The 12,976-nt window shown below is 32.3% G+C and overlaps 1 protein-coding gene across 6 annotated transcripts; it reads right to left on the bottom strand.

The window, feature by feature from the left end:
* Positions 1-6,005: 6,005 nt before the first annotated feature.
* P5CR (pyrroline-5- carboxylate (P5C) reductase) lies at positions 6,006-11,861 on the bottom strand. Of its 6 annotated transcripts, XM_086667762.1 has the most exons (10): positions 11,618-11,784; positions 11,398-11,479; positions 10,818-10,967; positions 10,099-10,330; positions 8,936-8,984; positions 8,533-8,624; positions 7,933-8,005; positions 7,383-7,503; positions 7,109-7,214; positions 6,006-6,419 (listed from the first exon to the last, which is right to left on the bottom strand). In XM_086667762.1, the coding sequence occupies exons 4-10, from the start codon at positions 10,297-10,299 to the stop codon at positions 6,231-6,233; spliced, it is 831 nt and encodes a 276-aa protein (XP_086523888.1). In that variant the 5' UTR covers positions 10,300-10,330; positions 10,818-10,967; positions 11,398-11,479; positions 11,618-11,784; the 3' UTR covers positions 6,006-6,230. The 6 variants fall into 6 exon arrangements, with proteins under 6 accessions (XP_086523888.1, XP_086523889.1, XP_086523890.1 ...); XM_086667763.1 differs by lacking the exon at positions 11,398-11,479 and having other exon boundaries at positions 10,818-10,899; positions 11,618-11,810; XM_086667764.1 differs by lacking the exon at positions 11,398-11,479 and having other exon boundaries at positions 10,818-10,895.
* Positions 11,862-12,976: the final 1,115 nt, after the last annotated feature.

Here is a 12,976-nt window from a genome sequence, read left to right as displayed (position 1 = left end):
AATGTGTTGGAAGACAAACAGAACTTTAGTTTGAATCACAAGGTCACTATTATGTGAAAAAATATGTATAATGTGCAATAAATTACATATAATTTTTGGAACATTACACAATGTTTACATTCTGTTACAGTATAATTGTAGGAAATCTTCAGTGGTTCAAATGTGTAAAGCGCAATAAAGTACATATAATTTTTTGCACAATCCACATTGTTTACATTCTGTTAAAGTAACATAGTACGGAATCTTTTATGGTACAAATGTGTGATGTTCAATAAATGCACATACTTTCATGTAAATTATACATCGTTTACATTCTGTTACACAAAAACGTACGGAATCTTCTTTGGTAACAAGTTGTGATATTCAATAAAGTACACATAATTTCGTATAAATTACACATCGTTTATATTCGGTTACAAAAAAAACGTACGTAATCTTCTCTGATAAAAAATGGTAAACTTACCGGATCTGATATCAAGAGATGCTCTAAACATCAAGATCTGTAACCTAAATCGAATGAAAAATAAAATAATACATGGATACAAACATAACATAATCGAAGATAATGAATAAGTAAACAAGGATTTAACATTAACATCGTAAATCGGTTATGAAGATCTTAGAGAGAGAAAATCATGAATAATGATGAATATTTGAAAAGATGATACAGAGATGAAATCGATTATAATGAAAATCATAGCTATCTTTAAAGATGATGATGAAAAACATTAAAAAGAAAGATTAAACTTGTTACTTTAACCTTAGAAGCAACTGTTGATCTTAGAATGGTTCAAACCTGAATCTTTGATGATGGAAATCGATATAAACGGTAGAGTTTTCAGCTGGTTTAATGAAATGAAGCATATTTCGAGACTCAAAAATGGAGGTTGATTAGATGATTCGGTTTTAGAGAGAGAAAAGTAACAGGTTTCCGTTTTGGAGAAGAATGAAGATAATGGTTGCTTTTAATAGAACAGTGATTGGAGAGAGAAGCTGGGAGATAAAAATGGAAACGGATATTTGGGGATTTTGAAGGAAAATCAGTTTTTGTATATAAAGAAGGTTAGTTTAGGTATTATGATGTAATATATATTCTAGAGATTTGTGTTTTCTCTCGAGATGGATACAAATGGACTAGATATCCATTTACATTAATATTTTGGTTTACAAACCCATTTTAGGATTAGAGAGGACTAAATGTGTGTTTAAGAGTAGGATTTTGGACTATAAGTCCAAAAATAAAAATAAAAAATCAAATTCATACTAATACGTCAAAAATACATCACAACAAAAATGAAATAAGTTAAAAAAAAAAAAAAATTTCTTTATAGTCAGATATACTTTTTTTTTAGATAAACCGGAATTTCATTCATAGAAGGAATACGATCCAACAACTTACATGGTTTTGATTGTTTTGACTCCTTTACTTACTACATGAATTTACTAAAGTAAATAACAACATGAAACTCACAAATTAACCATTTATCACATAATTTTGTAGGATTTTATGAGCTTACTCCTTCATCACTAACTGATAATTGAGCTTACCCTCTATAACAATAGATAATTGAATTTACTCCTTCGATTTACTACTTTTGTTGAAAACACCGAACACTGTTTGACGTGTGGAAAAAGAATACATGAATAATGATCTTGTAATACGATTTTGGTAATTGTAACATCTTATTTTAGTGTTTGGTTTAGTCAAATATATGATTCGTAAAGACTTATGTGTCCGTAGATTATTTAACTTATGATTCCAATTTTTTTAAAGCCAAACAAGGCCTAGTATTTTGTCGAAAATAATAAATCTAAGGGGTAAACTCAATTATCAATTAACGTTGGGTGGACAAGGTCGAAAAATCCAATTTTAGAATGGAACTTTTGAGATATCTTTTAGAGTCCATGGGTATATAGACCAAAATCATTTTCATAATAGGTATATAGACCAATCTTCCCAAAATATGGACATTTAGTCCTTTTACAATAAGGACATAAATAACTCAAACTTTATTGATAAATACCCTCCATGTCCCTCGTCTAAAAAATTCGGGGTTTTTAAATTTCGGAATGAATCCGGAAAGTTTCCCAAACCAGGAGGCGTGATTTGGGGAAGATATTTAGGTTACAAACTGAAAAGATTTAATAGGAAGTAACGGATCAAGGATATTTTCCAAAAAAGATTTTTCGAAACAGATTTGGAAAACGGATATTTTCCAAAACAAATTTTCTCTCTCATCCTTTCAGATTTGGAAACCAAATCTATATATCACTTTCTCTCACTTAATTTTCAGATTTGGAAAGAGTATATTTTCTGAGATCAATTAGCGTGATTTGGGGGTTAATATTCAAAACATATATATCAACTTTCTCTCACTTAACTTTCATTTTTTACTCATACATAAACACACATCGAATACAAATTATGAAACAAGTTCGTAAATTATGTGTTATTTATGACGAGGAAACCATCATTTGTCATGTATACAACGTAATTTATCATATGCGTGTGTGTCATCCATTATGTACCATTGAATACTTAGATTATTTTCTGACATAAATTACTTGTTTTTTATGTCATGTTAGGAAATGTACCATTGAATCCATTATGTACCATTGAATACTTAGATTATCCATTATTTACCATTGAATACTTAGATTATCCATTATTTACCATAAATTATAGTAACTTGTTAGGAAATGTAAATCTGAAATCATGTTTTTTGTTATAAAGCATGTGATTTATCATAAATTATGTATACTGTATAGTAAATAACACAACCTTTGTACGACTGAAAAGAAATTTTATTGAACAATAATCTGTGTTTTATTGTAAATGAAAAGAACATAGTAGACTAGGTAACTTAAAAACAAACTCCGTCAAAATGTTGCCCGAGCTCTCGATCCTTACTGTCTTTGGTCTTCCAGGTTTACGGCGAATCAAACATGGTAGTGTTTTTGACTCTTCATTAAATGTACATGGTTCATCGAAGTTAGGGGCAGGGTTTATATGTTCCTTGTAAGTCTTCACGTAAGACTCCGTTGTCCAAACAGGATCATAGAAACAATCTTCTTCATCGTAATTTATACTTCTATAGTTTATGTGATGATTCTGTAAGAAATTCCATCAGTGCTGGTTTACTACAAGAAAAAAAAAACATATGTATTAGTTAAAAAAAAATTATAATCAAATTTACATACATTAATAATGAAACATTTAATAAAAAACAAATGAGAGAAAGTTAAATAACAAGTACAAATCAATAAATTATGTATAATGTATGGAAAAGTACAATTGTTTATTAGGTTAAGAGAAATTTTATATGCTTGTCATGGCCACTGTTCTGGTAAAAAAAGGACGTGTAATGTTGGATAAATTTTTCATACTTTACGAACCTTTGATCATTAATACTATCATCTTACGTGAAATGTATGCAAATTGTATCAGAAAGTATGATAATTTATCGTAACGTAACTGTAATTTTTATTCTGTTACAAGAATCAAAAAGGATAAACATCAAGATATTATTAGCAAATTTTATCAGAAAACATGGAAAGTTATCGTAAAGTACCTGTACTTTATATTCTGTTAGAGGAATAAGTGTGGATAATCACAAAGATCAAGAACTGTACGGACAGATGATTCTGATCTGCAAAAAAAACAAAAAAAGAAGAGGATTTAACGTAGATCTGAAGAAATATACAATGAACATTGGAAGGAGAAATAACATACTAACATTGAACAAATCATTAAATAAGAAATAAACATCAAAGATCTTAAAGAATTATGAAAGTTTTAGAGAGAGAAAATATAAATCTTCCATTCGAAGGTAGTTAAGATTACAGCAAAACAGATTCAAAGTTATTGAAATGGAAAACAAGAAAAGAAAGACCTAAATCAAGATTTGATGTTTTCAACGATTCTATATGAATCTTTAACCTATAAAGCAATAAAGATAAGATTTTAAACCTGAATAACAATGGCTAGAATAAAGAGATAAACAGTATAAAACCTAAATAACAATGGAGGTTTTGATGAAAGCTCTTGATTGAATATTAAACAATGAAATTTTTAACAGCTGGTGGTGAGTTTAATTTATGTTTAATGAAGATTTCGTTTTTAGAGAGAGAGATGGAAAGTTACTGGATTTCAGTTACGGAATATTATCAACATAGTAGTTAGTTACAATTCAAACGTGATTGGAGAGAGAAAGTTGAGATAAAAATGGAAAAAATATCTTTAACAGTTTAGAATGTAAATCACGTTTTGATATTAAAGAAGGTTAATATAGACATTAAATCTTTAATATGTATTATATGGATTTGTGTTTTCTCTCTAGATGAGACCAAAAGGACTAGATATCCATTTAAATTATTATTTAGGTTTTGAAATCTTTTTTAGGATTATAGAGGACTATATCTCCTATTAGGACCCTATTTTTGGTCTATAAACTCAAAAATTATATCTTTTATCACATAATTTCATACTGATTCAATAATAATTAAAATTTTGAGAAACATAAATATTGTTGGTTCAATAATAATTGTCGTCTTTACATCAAAGTACTTAAAGAGAAGATTATTAATTAACGTAACTTACAAGGATATTTAAGATATACAAAGAGATAGTGCTTTCAATCGTACTTTTTGAGAATATATATATATATATATATATATATATATATATTTTGGAAACCGACGTCGTTATCGTATATTTTTTTGGAAACCGACGTCGTTATCGTTACACTTTTTGGCATTTGATACATCATAGATGTGATAAGCTTGATACCCGCCCCCAAACTGAAACATGACTTGGCCTATAGCCCAACTAGATAAAGCCTAAAGTCCAACTACACTACATTATTTATACCCTAATAATCCCCTTTCAAATAACCAAAGATTCCACCTTTTCTGAGATTTGAATCTAGGACCTCCAGGGATTTCTGGAGTTTATGTCAACACCTTGGACCACTTGGGCTACCAACCGTTGACAACTTAATTAGATGTATAAATAACACAAGAAAAAAAACTAATGAAAAAAATTAGCACCACAAAATAAACTGAAGTTAGGGAGAGGTAAAAAATAAAATTCACCATTGTGCTTGTACACAACAAGAGAATGAAGAGAATTTTCAACAAAAAAAAAGATAGAGAATGAATAGAAAGAGATTTAGATGAGGGGAGTGCCTATACACAACTAGTGAACTACTGGACCCTTTCTTAAGTTGGTTAGGTTGGCACCAAAGCAGCTGTTTTGGCTGCTTTGGGCCTGTGCCGCCTCTAATAGTAAAGAGTAAAGACAACATGAAGGAAAATGAGTACAAGATTACAAAAATAAAATAAAAAGACCCTAAAAGTCACAAATTAAAGATCCTAAAGATCGGGAAAGAGACCCTAAAGGTCGTGAACATAATTATAATAATGAAGAAGATTGAACCAAGTAGAGACGCATGTCGGTTGCATCAAAAACACCACTCAACCATTGTGATCAGATCAAGAAGTTGTTATGACAGATCCATCATCTTTAATTAGAGAAGAACTCTGTTAGTGTTATAGAAATGATTAAGAAACCGTTACCCAAACCACCATCCTTTTACTGTCTCTCTATTATACTACAACATGAATAATATTAAATTTAAACGATTTTATGAGAGACGAAAGATTGGGGTTGTTCCCACCTCCCAGAACTCCCAGTGTCCTCTACCACAAATCTGTCGGGAAATTCGAAACTCAACCCAACAAGAACTTGGAATTTGGATGAGTAAAACAGTCCACAAAATGTTATGGAAATCTCATACAGATACCAATAATGTGTCATTTAGAAGTTCTGAAAATATTTATTAATAACACTGAATTTTAAAATTCTTATAGCTTCTGTAGCAATCCAAGTTGGATTTCGAAGTTCAAGGTAAAAGTTTAGAACCGATAAACCCCCTTCAAACTTAAGTTTTTCTTCTAAAATCTAACCCCTCCTGTCTGGAACATATCTATCATCCGGAGTCTGGTTTTAGGGTTTCAAGAGACCGTAATTATTACTCGTCAGAAGAAGAGTACTCTGACCCATTTAGGTAGGTAAGAGGAGAAAGGAGGTTCGTGCAAAATTACAGTTATTGAGAATTAAGAACTCAACCGATAAACACTACTAGGCAAAATTATTGGTAACCAACAATGGATCAATTCTATTGCTTTCTCTAGTTTTTTTCCATCTTAGGCATAAACAAGAAGGAATCCTACTTCTTTGAAAACTCTCGGCTACGATTAGCTGCAGCAACTACGGCATTCATGAGAATACCACGAAACCCACCCTTTTCCAGTTCGTGAATCCCAGCAATGGTAGTCCCCCCAGGCGAGGCAACATCATCTTTTAGCTGCCCCGGATGCTTACCTGTGTTAATGGCCATTGATGCTGCTCCTAGTACCTGCGATTACAGAGCAACATTTATGCTACCTAAACAAGTTCGAGGTAAGAGTTTGCAGGAATTAGAAGCAGGATAGAATTTCCTTATAATTAAAGTATCCACTCGAAGTTTGTTATAGTTATTACAAGTTTTATTGGATTATTCAAAGGTTTATTCCGTTTTTAGTACTATTTTTTGTTTATCTGAAAGATTGTAAACTTCAGTTGAAGCTCTGGCAACGCGTTCCATTCCTATCTGTTAATAACATCGCCTATTTTGAGATCCAGTAGATATCCAATAGTAGGGAATGAATCACAACTTTATCGAGAGATCTGACTCAAATAGTACAGATCTATATATTAGTCATATAAAATAAGCTACTTCTTGGTTAAGGTACATTAATTTGAATACTGTTGTCCTTGATTTGAGTTCATAAAATTGAGGCATCAATTAATCGGAGTTTAATGTATTAACGAGACATAATCATCTAGATTTACAGCTTCTAAAAAAACAAACTTTAGGTCGGATACAGATTGACACAAAATCTTGTTTCATATTCAGACCTGATACAACATCCCAATATTATAACATCATATCTTAACCATTCCGATTTTTAGGAAAAGTTAGATTGAACCTTGATTCGTTGCAGGTCATACTGAAATATTGAATTGAAATATAATAAAGAACCATAGAGTTGAATTTCCACTTACAGTCTGAGACGCTAAACCCAAAGCTAGATCTCGAGGAAGACCAGCAGCTACTCCTCCATCAGCCAAAGCATCAATTGCCAGAAATAAATACGCTGGGCCACTACCACTGAGACATAAGCATAAATACATCGTTATATAAATTTAGGTTTAAATTCAATGATAATAATACTATATAGAATCTTGAAGAGTACACCCACACTGACATAGTAAACAAAGATAGTGTACATAAGGTTACCGAAATACTCTTGGTTTCATTGTAATAAGCTATATATACCTCAAGCCAGTGACTGCGTCAAACAACTTCTCATCAGCTCTCCATATTCTTCCGATTGCTCCAAACAAACTAGAAATAAGATTTCCGTCTTCTTCTGTTGCAGCTCCTCCTAGGCTCATAACTAAAAACAAGCAATTCTTCAGACATTAGAAAAATAAACGACCTTGAAGTGTTTGCCACTTTTACGACAAAAGCTTAAAGAATGTATCAAGTCCAAGAGCCTCTCCTACCGAATTCAAGAGATGGATACAAACACAAGAAGTTCAAGAGCCTTCTACAAGCATGTAATGCAGTAACATTAACTTTTCAGTCCAACTGATAACACTACAATGACGAGAATCAACAGCTAAATCCGACATCATCATCAACAATAATTTTATTTGAAAAGGTAAACAAGAGTATTTAGCAGTAACATTAATTTTTCAGTATGTGTAAGTCGTAACTTTGACATCATAGTCGGGTGTGCCCGTAAATATTTCAGAACCCTTCTCATTTTAAGACCAACTGACTATTTAAGTAAACAGGAGTATGTAAACACAATAACTGTTACCTGTTGCTGCTTCGCCGACAGCAGCAGGAGTATTTGGCATAACTCTAATAAAACGACTATTTCCTGCCCATTCCTACATGAAACACTTAACCAGTTAGCTAAATAATAACCAAACATACACTGTTTTAACAGACAAGCATACTTGCAAAATTAGATGCAACAGAAGGTCAGATACTGATCAAGAGAATTGGCTACAGAGCATCAATTGTATGAAAATGCTGAGACTAACCAATCTACGTAAGTGTATAGAATTGTTCATTCGAAAATCAGTCACTTAATAAAGAAACAAGATTTGTTCTGCTCTACTACACCTAATCTACATATTCAGATTTTCTTTTTCTTTCGTGGGTCCAACCATGCATTAGTATAAAATACTGCAAAACTGATTTTCATGAGCATATGCTGAGGTGGATGGAGAATTCCTAGAAACACATTAATCTAGCTTGCAAATCTTTGTGGAGAAGATCTGAAAAATGAAGCTTAAGTGTGGTATAATGCGTACTACGAGGAATTGCAGATCACAAAAAGATGAGCACAGTTCAGCTCTGAAGCTAAATGCTACTGAGGCAGAATGAACGGAAATAATCTTCAAATGTATACCTGAAGATCACTCAATTTAACTCCAGCAGCAACTGACACCAAAAGCTTATCATCTGTAAGCAATGGCTTCAACTGCAGCAGGACTTCCTTAACTGCAATTTTTTACAGCTCCAGTGTTAAAAGGGGAAAGAGCAGTAGGAATAAAAAAAAATTACAAGTATATTTTCCACTATACTATTTAGCAATTAGCATTATGTTTGTTCTACGTAAAACTTTTTCATTTGATTACCAACTATGTCAACGGGTTGATGTTATAACAAAAACACCTAAGAAGGGAATAGATTCTATTTCATATATCCAAAACAAAAGAAACAAGATATTTGATGAATCAAATAGAAAATGTATGAATAGCACTGACAATTAGCACACGGAAAGTCAAGGAGAATATGGCAAGGGAATTTACCAACTAGAGGTTTCACAGAGAATATGATCACATTGCTGTCTTCGACTACCTATTCATAAGACAAAATTAGATTATATATTGATATAATATGTGATACTGAGGACATTATAGAGGCAGTAAAAGGGTTTCAACTGAGGACATTATAGAGGCAGTAAAAGGGATGAGTTGATGACTATCACTGGAGTAGAGGTCATTGGTTGGCAAAAGTTGTACCCAAATTTTCATATTAATTGGAAGGCTTTGGTCAGTCAGAACTTCAGTTCTTTTGGGAGTCGAGGTTGATGAATCTGTTCATCAACCCGAGCCTATACTTGGTTCCAAACCTTCAGGAATCAAGCTCTCTTTTATATTATTGTCATTTCTCCAGTATATACGTTCAAATTCTCAAAAGAACAATGTTAAATAGCTTTGGATTCTCTTGTAGTAATTGTTATGAATGAGAAAGGTAACAAGAGCTAATCCAGAGACTCGGAATTTCTGAAATAAGGGTGCTTCCTAAGGGCAAACCCAGTAAGGGCTGGGCACCCAAATTTGCGCCTTTGCCCCACAAGGTAGCCCCTCCCTCCTTAATGGCTAGTTTGGGGTCTTCTAATTTTTTTTCTTCAATATTTTTAAGTTCTTTTGTCCGACATTTTTAAGTTCATTTACATTGATCTTTATAAATTCTCCCTCTCGAGAATTCAATCAAATTTTAAATTTAAATTCATAGTTCAAAAATGGAATTGAAATCTCACACTTACATTACACATGTACAAAACAAATTAAATATGGGTTGGGAGCCCCACATTTGGGTGTCATTGAAAATTTTAGATGCTCCCAAAATGGGATGGGAGCCCCCATTGGGTTTGCTCTCTAAGGCCAAATTCATGTCACGAAATGGGCAATGATATTTCAGCATCTCGAATTGGAACATTAAAACGACTTATTAGTCTGTGAATGTTGATCCAATACATGAAACTAAGTAGTAACATTTTCCATTTTTAAAATTTCTATTGTGCAGAAAGCTTCCACATTATAGAAGAGAAAAATATTTTGCAATCCTTTTCAAAGATGTAACTAGTCAAGCTTAATAATCTTCTTAAGATGATCAAAGATGTTATTAAATTTGGATAAATTAATGACATTTAGCAAGAAAACTAAGCCAGAGATTGTTGAAACAAAACCTGACGATTGTCCTCAAAGACTTGAACACCGAAGGAAGAAAAAGCTTCCCTGCGATCTAAACTCCTATGAGCCGTACGAATTCTGGAAGCAGGCAAAATCCCAGATTTCACAACACCCCTGGCAATACTCTCTGCCATTTTTCCAGCTCCAATGAACCCTAACTTTAGTGTGTCGGTAGGAATGGGTACTAAAGAAGCCATAACTAGTGAACTGGTTCCGGTTTGTTGTTCCCTAGCAAATGAGGAACAAATTGAACAGGTGGATTATGCTGGAAAAATCTGAAAGCGGGACTAGGCGACCAACTGGGGACTAGCGACCAGTCGGATATCATCGGATATTAAAATTATATAATATATATATATATATATATATATATATATATATATATATATATATATATATATATATATATATATAATTATACATGTATAACATTCAATTTTAGTGTTGAAAATAATAAATTTGAGATGATACTTACAACTAAATTAAAAAATCAGTGAGTATAAACACAAACTAAGCAACTAACTAACTAAGAACATAAACCCACTAATGAACTATACAACTATTTCAAAAAAGTGAGTATAAACATAATCTAAGCAAATAACTAACAAAGAACATGAACCCATTAATGAACTATACAACTAAATAAAAAAATCAATGAGTATAAACATAAGCTAAGCAACTAGAGTATTAGAAGAGGAAGAGGAAGAAAGATTACCAAGTTTTGTTCAACTTAGAAGTTCTAGAGAGAGAAACCCGATCTAGAGAGTGAAACCAGATTTAGAGAGAAACCGATCTAGCTAGAGAGAGACATAGAGTTGAGTGAGCTTATTCTGATCAATGGGATCAGTTAATTAAGTTGTAACCACTGTTTTGGGGATACTACTAAAAAAATTGGAATTTACTATAGAGAAATGGGATCAGTTAATTAAGTAAGTAGTATCAACTAATCTGACAACTTAATTGAAAGACAAAACAGAAAAATCCGGTAAAAAGTGAATAAGGGTAATGACAAATTGACAATGCTTTTCAATTGAAAGATTATTTGAGACTCTAATTGGGACATTTATTAGGGTTTCAGACTCCAATTGGAACTATAAGAACTGTTTCACTAGAGTGGTAACTAAAGAGAAGAATCTAGTTTCGTCACAAATCATATTTACACGTAATAAAACTATAAAATCAGGGATGAAATTGAGGCAATTAAGGAATTATGAAGTAGATATCCCTGGTTTGCATAAATCAAAAAAATTAAACCCTAATTTCAATTCACATCAATTTCAAACTAATTATCTTACCCTAAATCATAATACACATCAATTTCAGGGGGTTTCAGTAATGATTACAAGAGAGAGTATTAAACCCTAGTTTGCATAAACCCTAATTCAAAAAAATTAAACCCTAATTTCAATTCACATCAATTTCAAACTAATTATCTTACCCTAAATCATAATACACATCAATTTCAGGAGGATTGAGTAGCTTGAATGGATTAAAAAAGAGAGAGAGATAGAGCACCTGATTAACTCAGTTTGGTCAAGTTGCTCGGTTTGGTAAAGCTGCTGGTTTCCCTTTCGTTTTTTGCTTTGCTGGGTGGGAGAAGAGAGAGAGAGAGTACCTGATAGTTTGATCGCAAAGATCGGTTTGGTAAGGGGAGCTGCTCGGTAAAGCTACTGGTTTCCCGTGCTTGGTGGGAAAGATAGAATAGGTTATTTGCTCGAAGGCGCCCAGGTTTTTTATTTCAGTAAGGGTGGGCTTGTTTAACAAATGGGCATTTCTGTCAACCCACATTACTAACCGTCCCACGCCGTTTAATCTGACGGAAATTTACAAAAAGGTGGGAGTTTCAGTAATTATAAATGAAAGGTGGGGGTTACAGGAAATTGGACCGAAGGCCCAATTTTCGGATTTTTTGGTTAAAAAGACATCTCATCTTTTTAAAGAGCTAGGACCCAAATAACTTTTCAAAATGTTCTTGGAGGACAATCTTGTAGGCACTCACATTTTTAAGGTCAGAAATACCCTTTGTCTAATGAAAAATACCAAAAAAACAAATTTCTAATAAACTAGGAAGTTGTTTTCTACCAATGAAAAATCAGATGAGCGTGGTGGATTGGACGATTTTTCCGAGTTGATTCTATAAGGTCGAAAACGATTTCCTAATTTTTTTATCATCAATATATTTAGGTTTTTGTAATTGGATCTCTTTAATTGTTGTATGAAGATGATTTTGAAGGTTTTGAGATAGTTTTTTGTAAAGAATTCTAGAGAGAGAAAGTTGCAATTTTCAAGCTTTCAATCTTTAGGATTGAAGTAATTTTTTTGCTATGTTAGTTATGATGTTTTGATGTTTATGTTCAAACTTATTTGTTCGATTTATATGGAAGTTGTGGAAGTATAGTTGATGCAAGAAATGTGTTTGATAAAATGCTTGAAAGAGATCTTGTTGCTTGGAACGCAATGTTAGTTAATTATACAAGATTTGGGTTGGTTGAAATAGCTATAAAGTTGTTTGATGAAATGCCAGTGAGAATGTTTGTTCTTGGACAATCATGATAAGTGCTTATGTTCAAATTGAAAATTTCATGAAAGCTTTGGAAGTTTTTCGAAGAAATATAAAAAGATGGTGCTAGAGCTTATAAAATGACTATTATGATTTTGTAGGGGTTTTAGCTAGTTTTTTTTATACAAACATTCTATTAGACAAAATATAATAATTTGTAACAAAGTCAAATGTTAAATCAATTCAAAAACTAATTTGCAAACTATTTGCAAGGTTATAGCAAGGTTGTGCAAGTTGTTTGCAAGGCACTGCAAGCTCATTGCAAGGCTCTGCAAGCTCATTGCAAGGCAGTGCAAGGTGTTTGCAAGGCAGTG

The sequence above is a fragment of the Eschscholzia californica genome, unplaced genomic scaffold, assembly GCF_041429995.1.
Source record: "Eschscholzia californica isolate CP2 unplaced genomic scaffold, dmEscCali1.0.p SCAF_3, whole genome shotgun sequence".
Taxonomy (NCBI): Eukaryota; Viridiplantae; Streptophyta; class Magnoliopsida; order Ranunculales; family Papaveraceae; genus Eschscholzia; species Eschscholzia californica.
The sequence above is the reverse complement of the archived record's forward strand: the minus strand, read 5'-3'. Positions and strand labels throughout refer to the sequence as shown.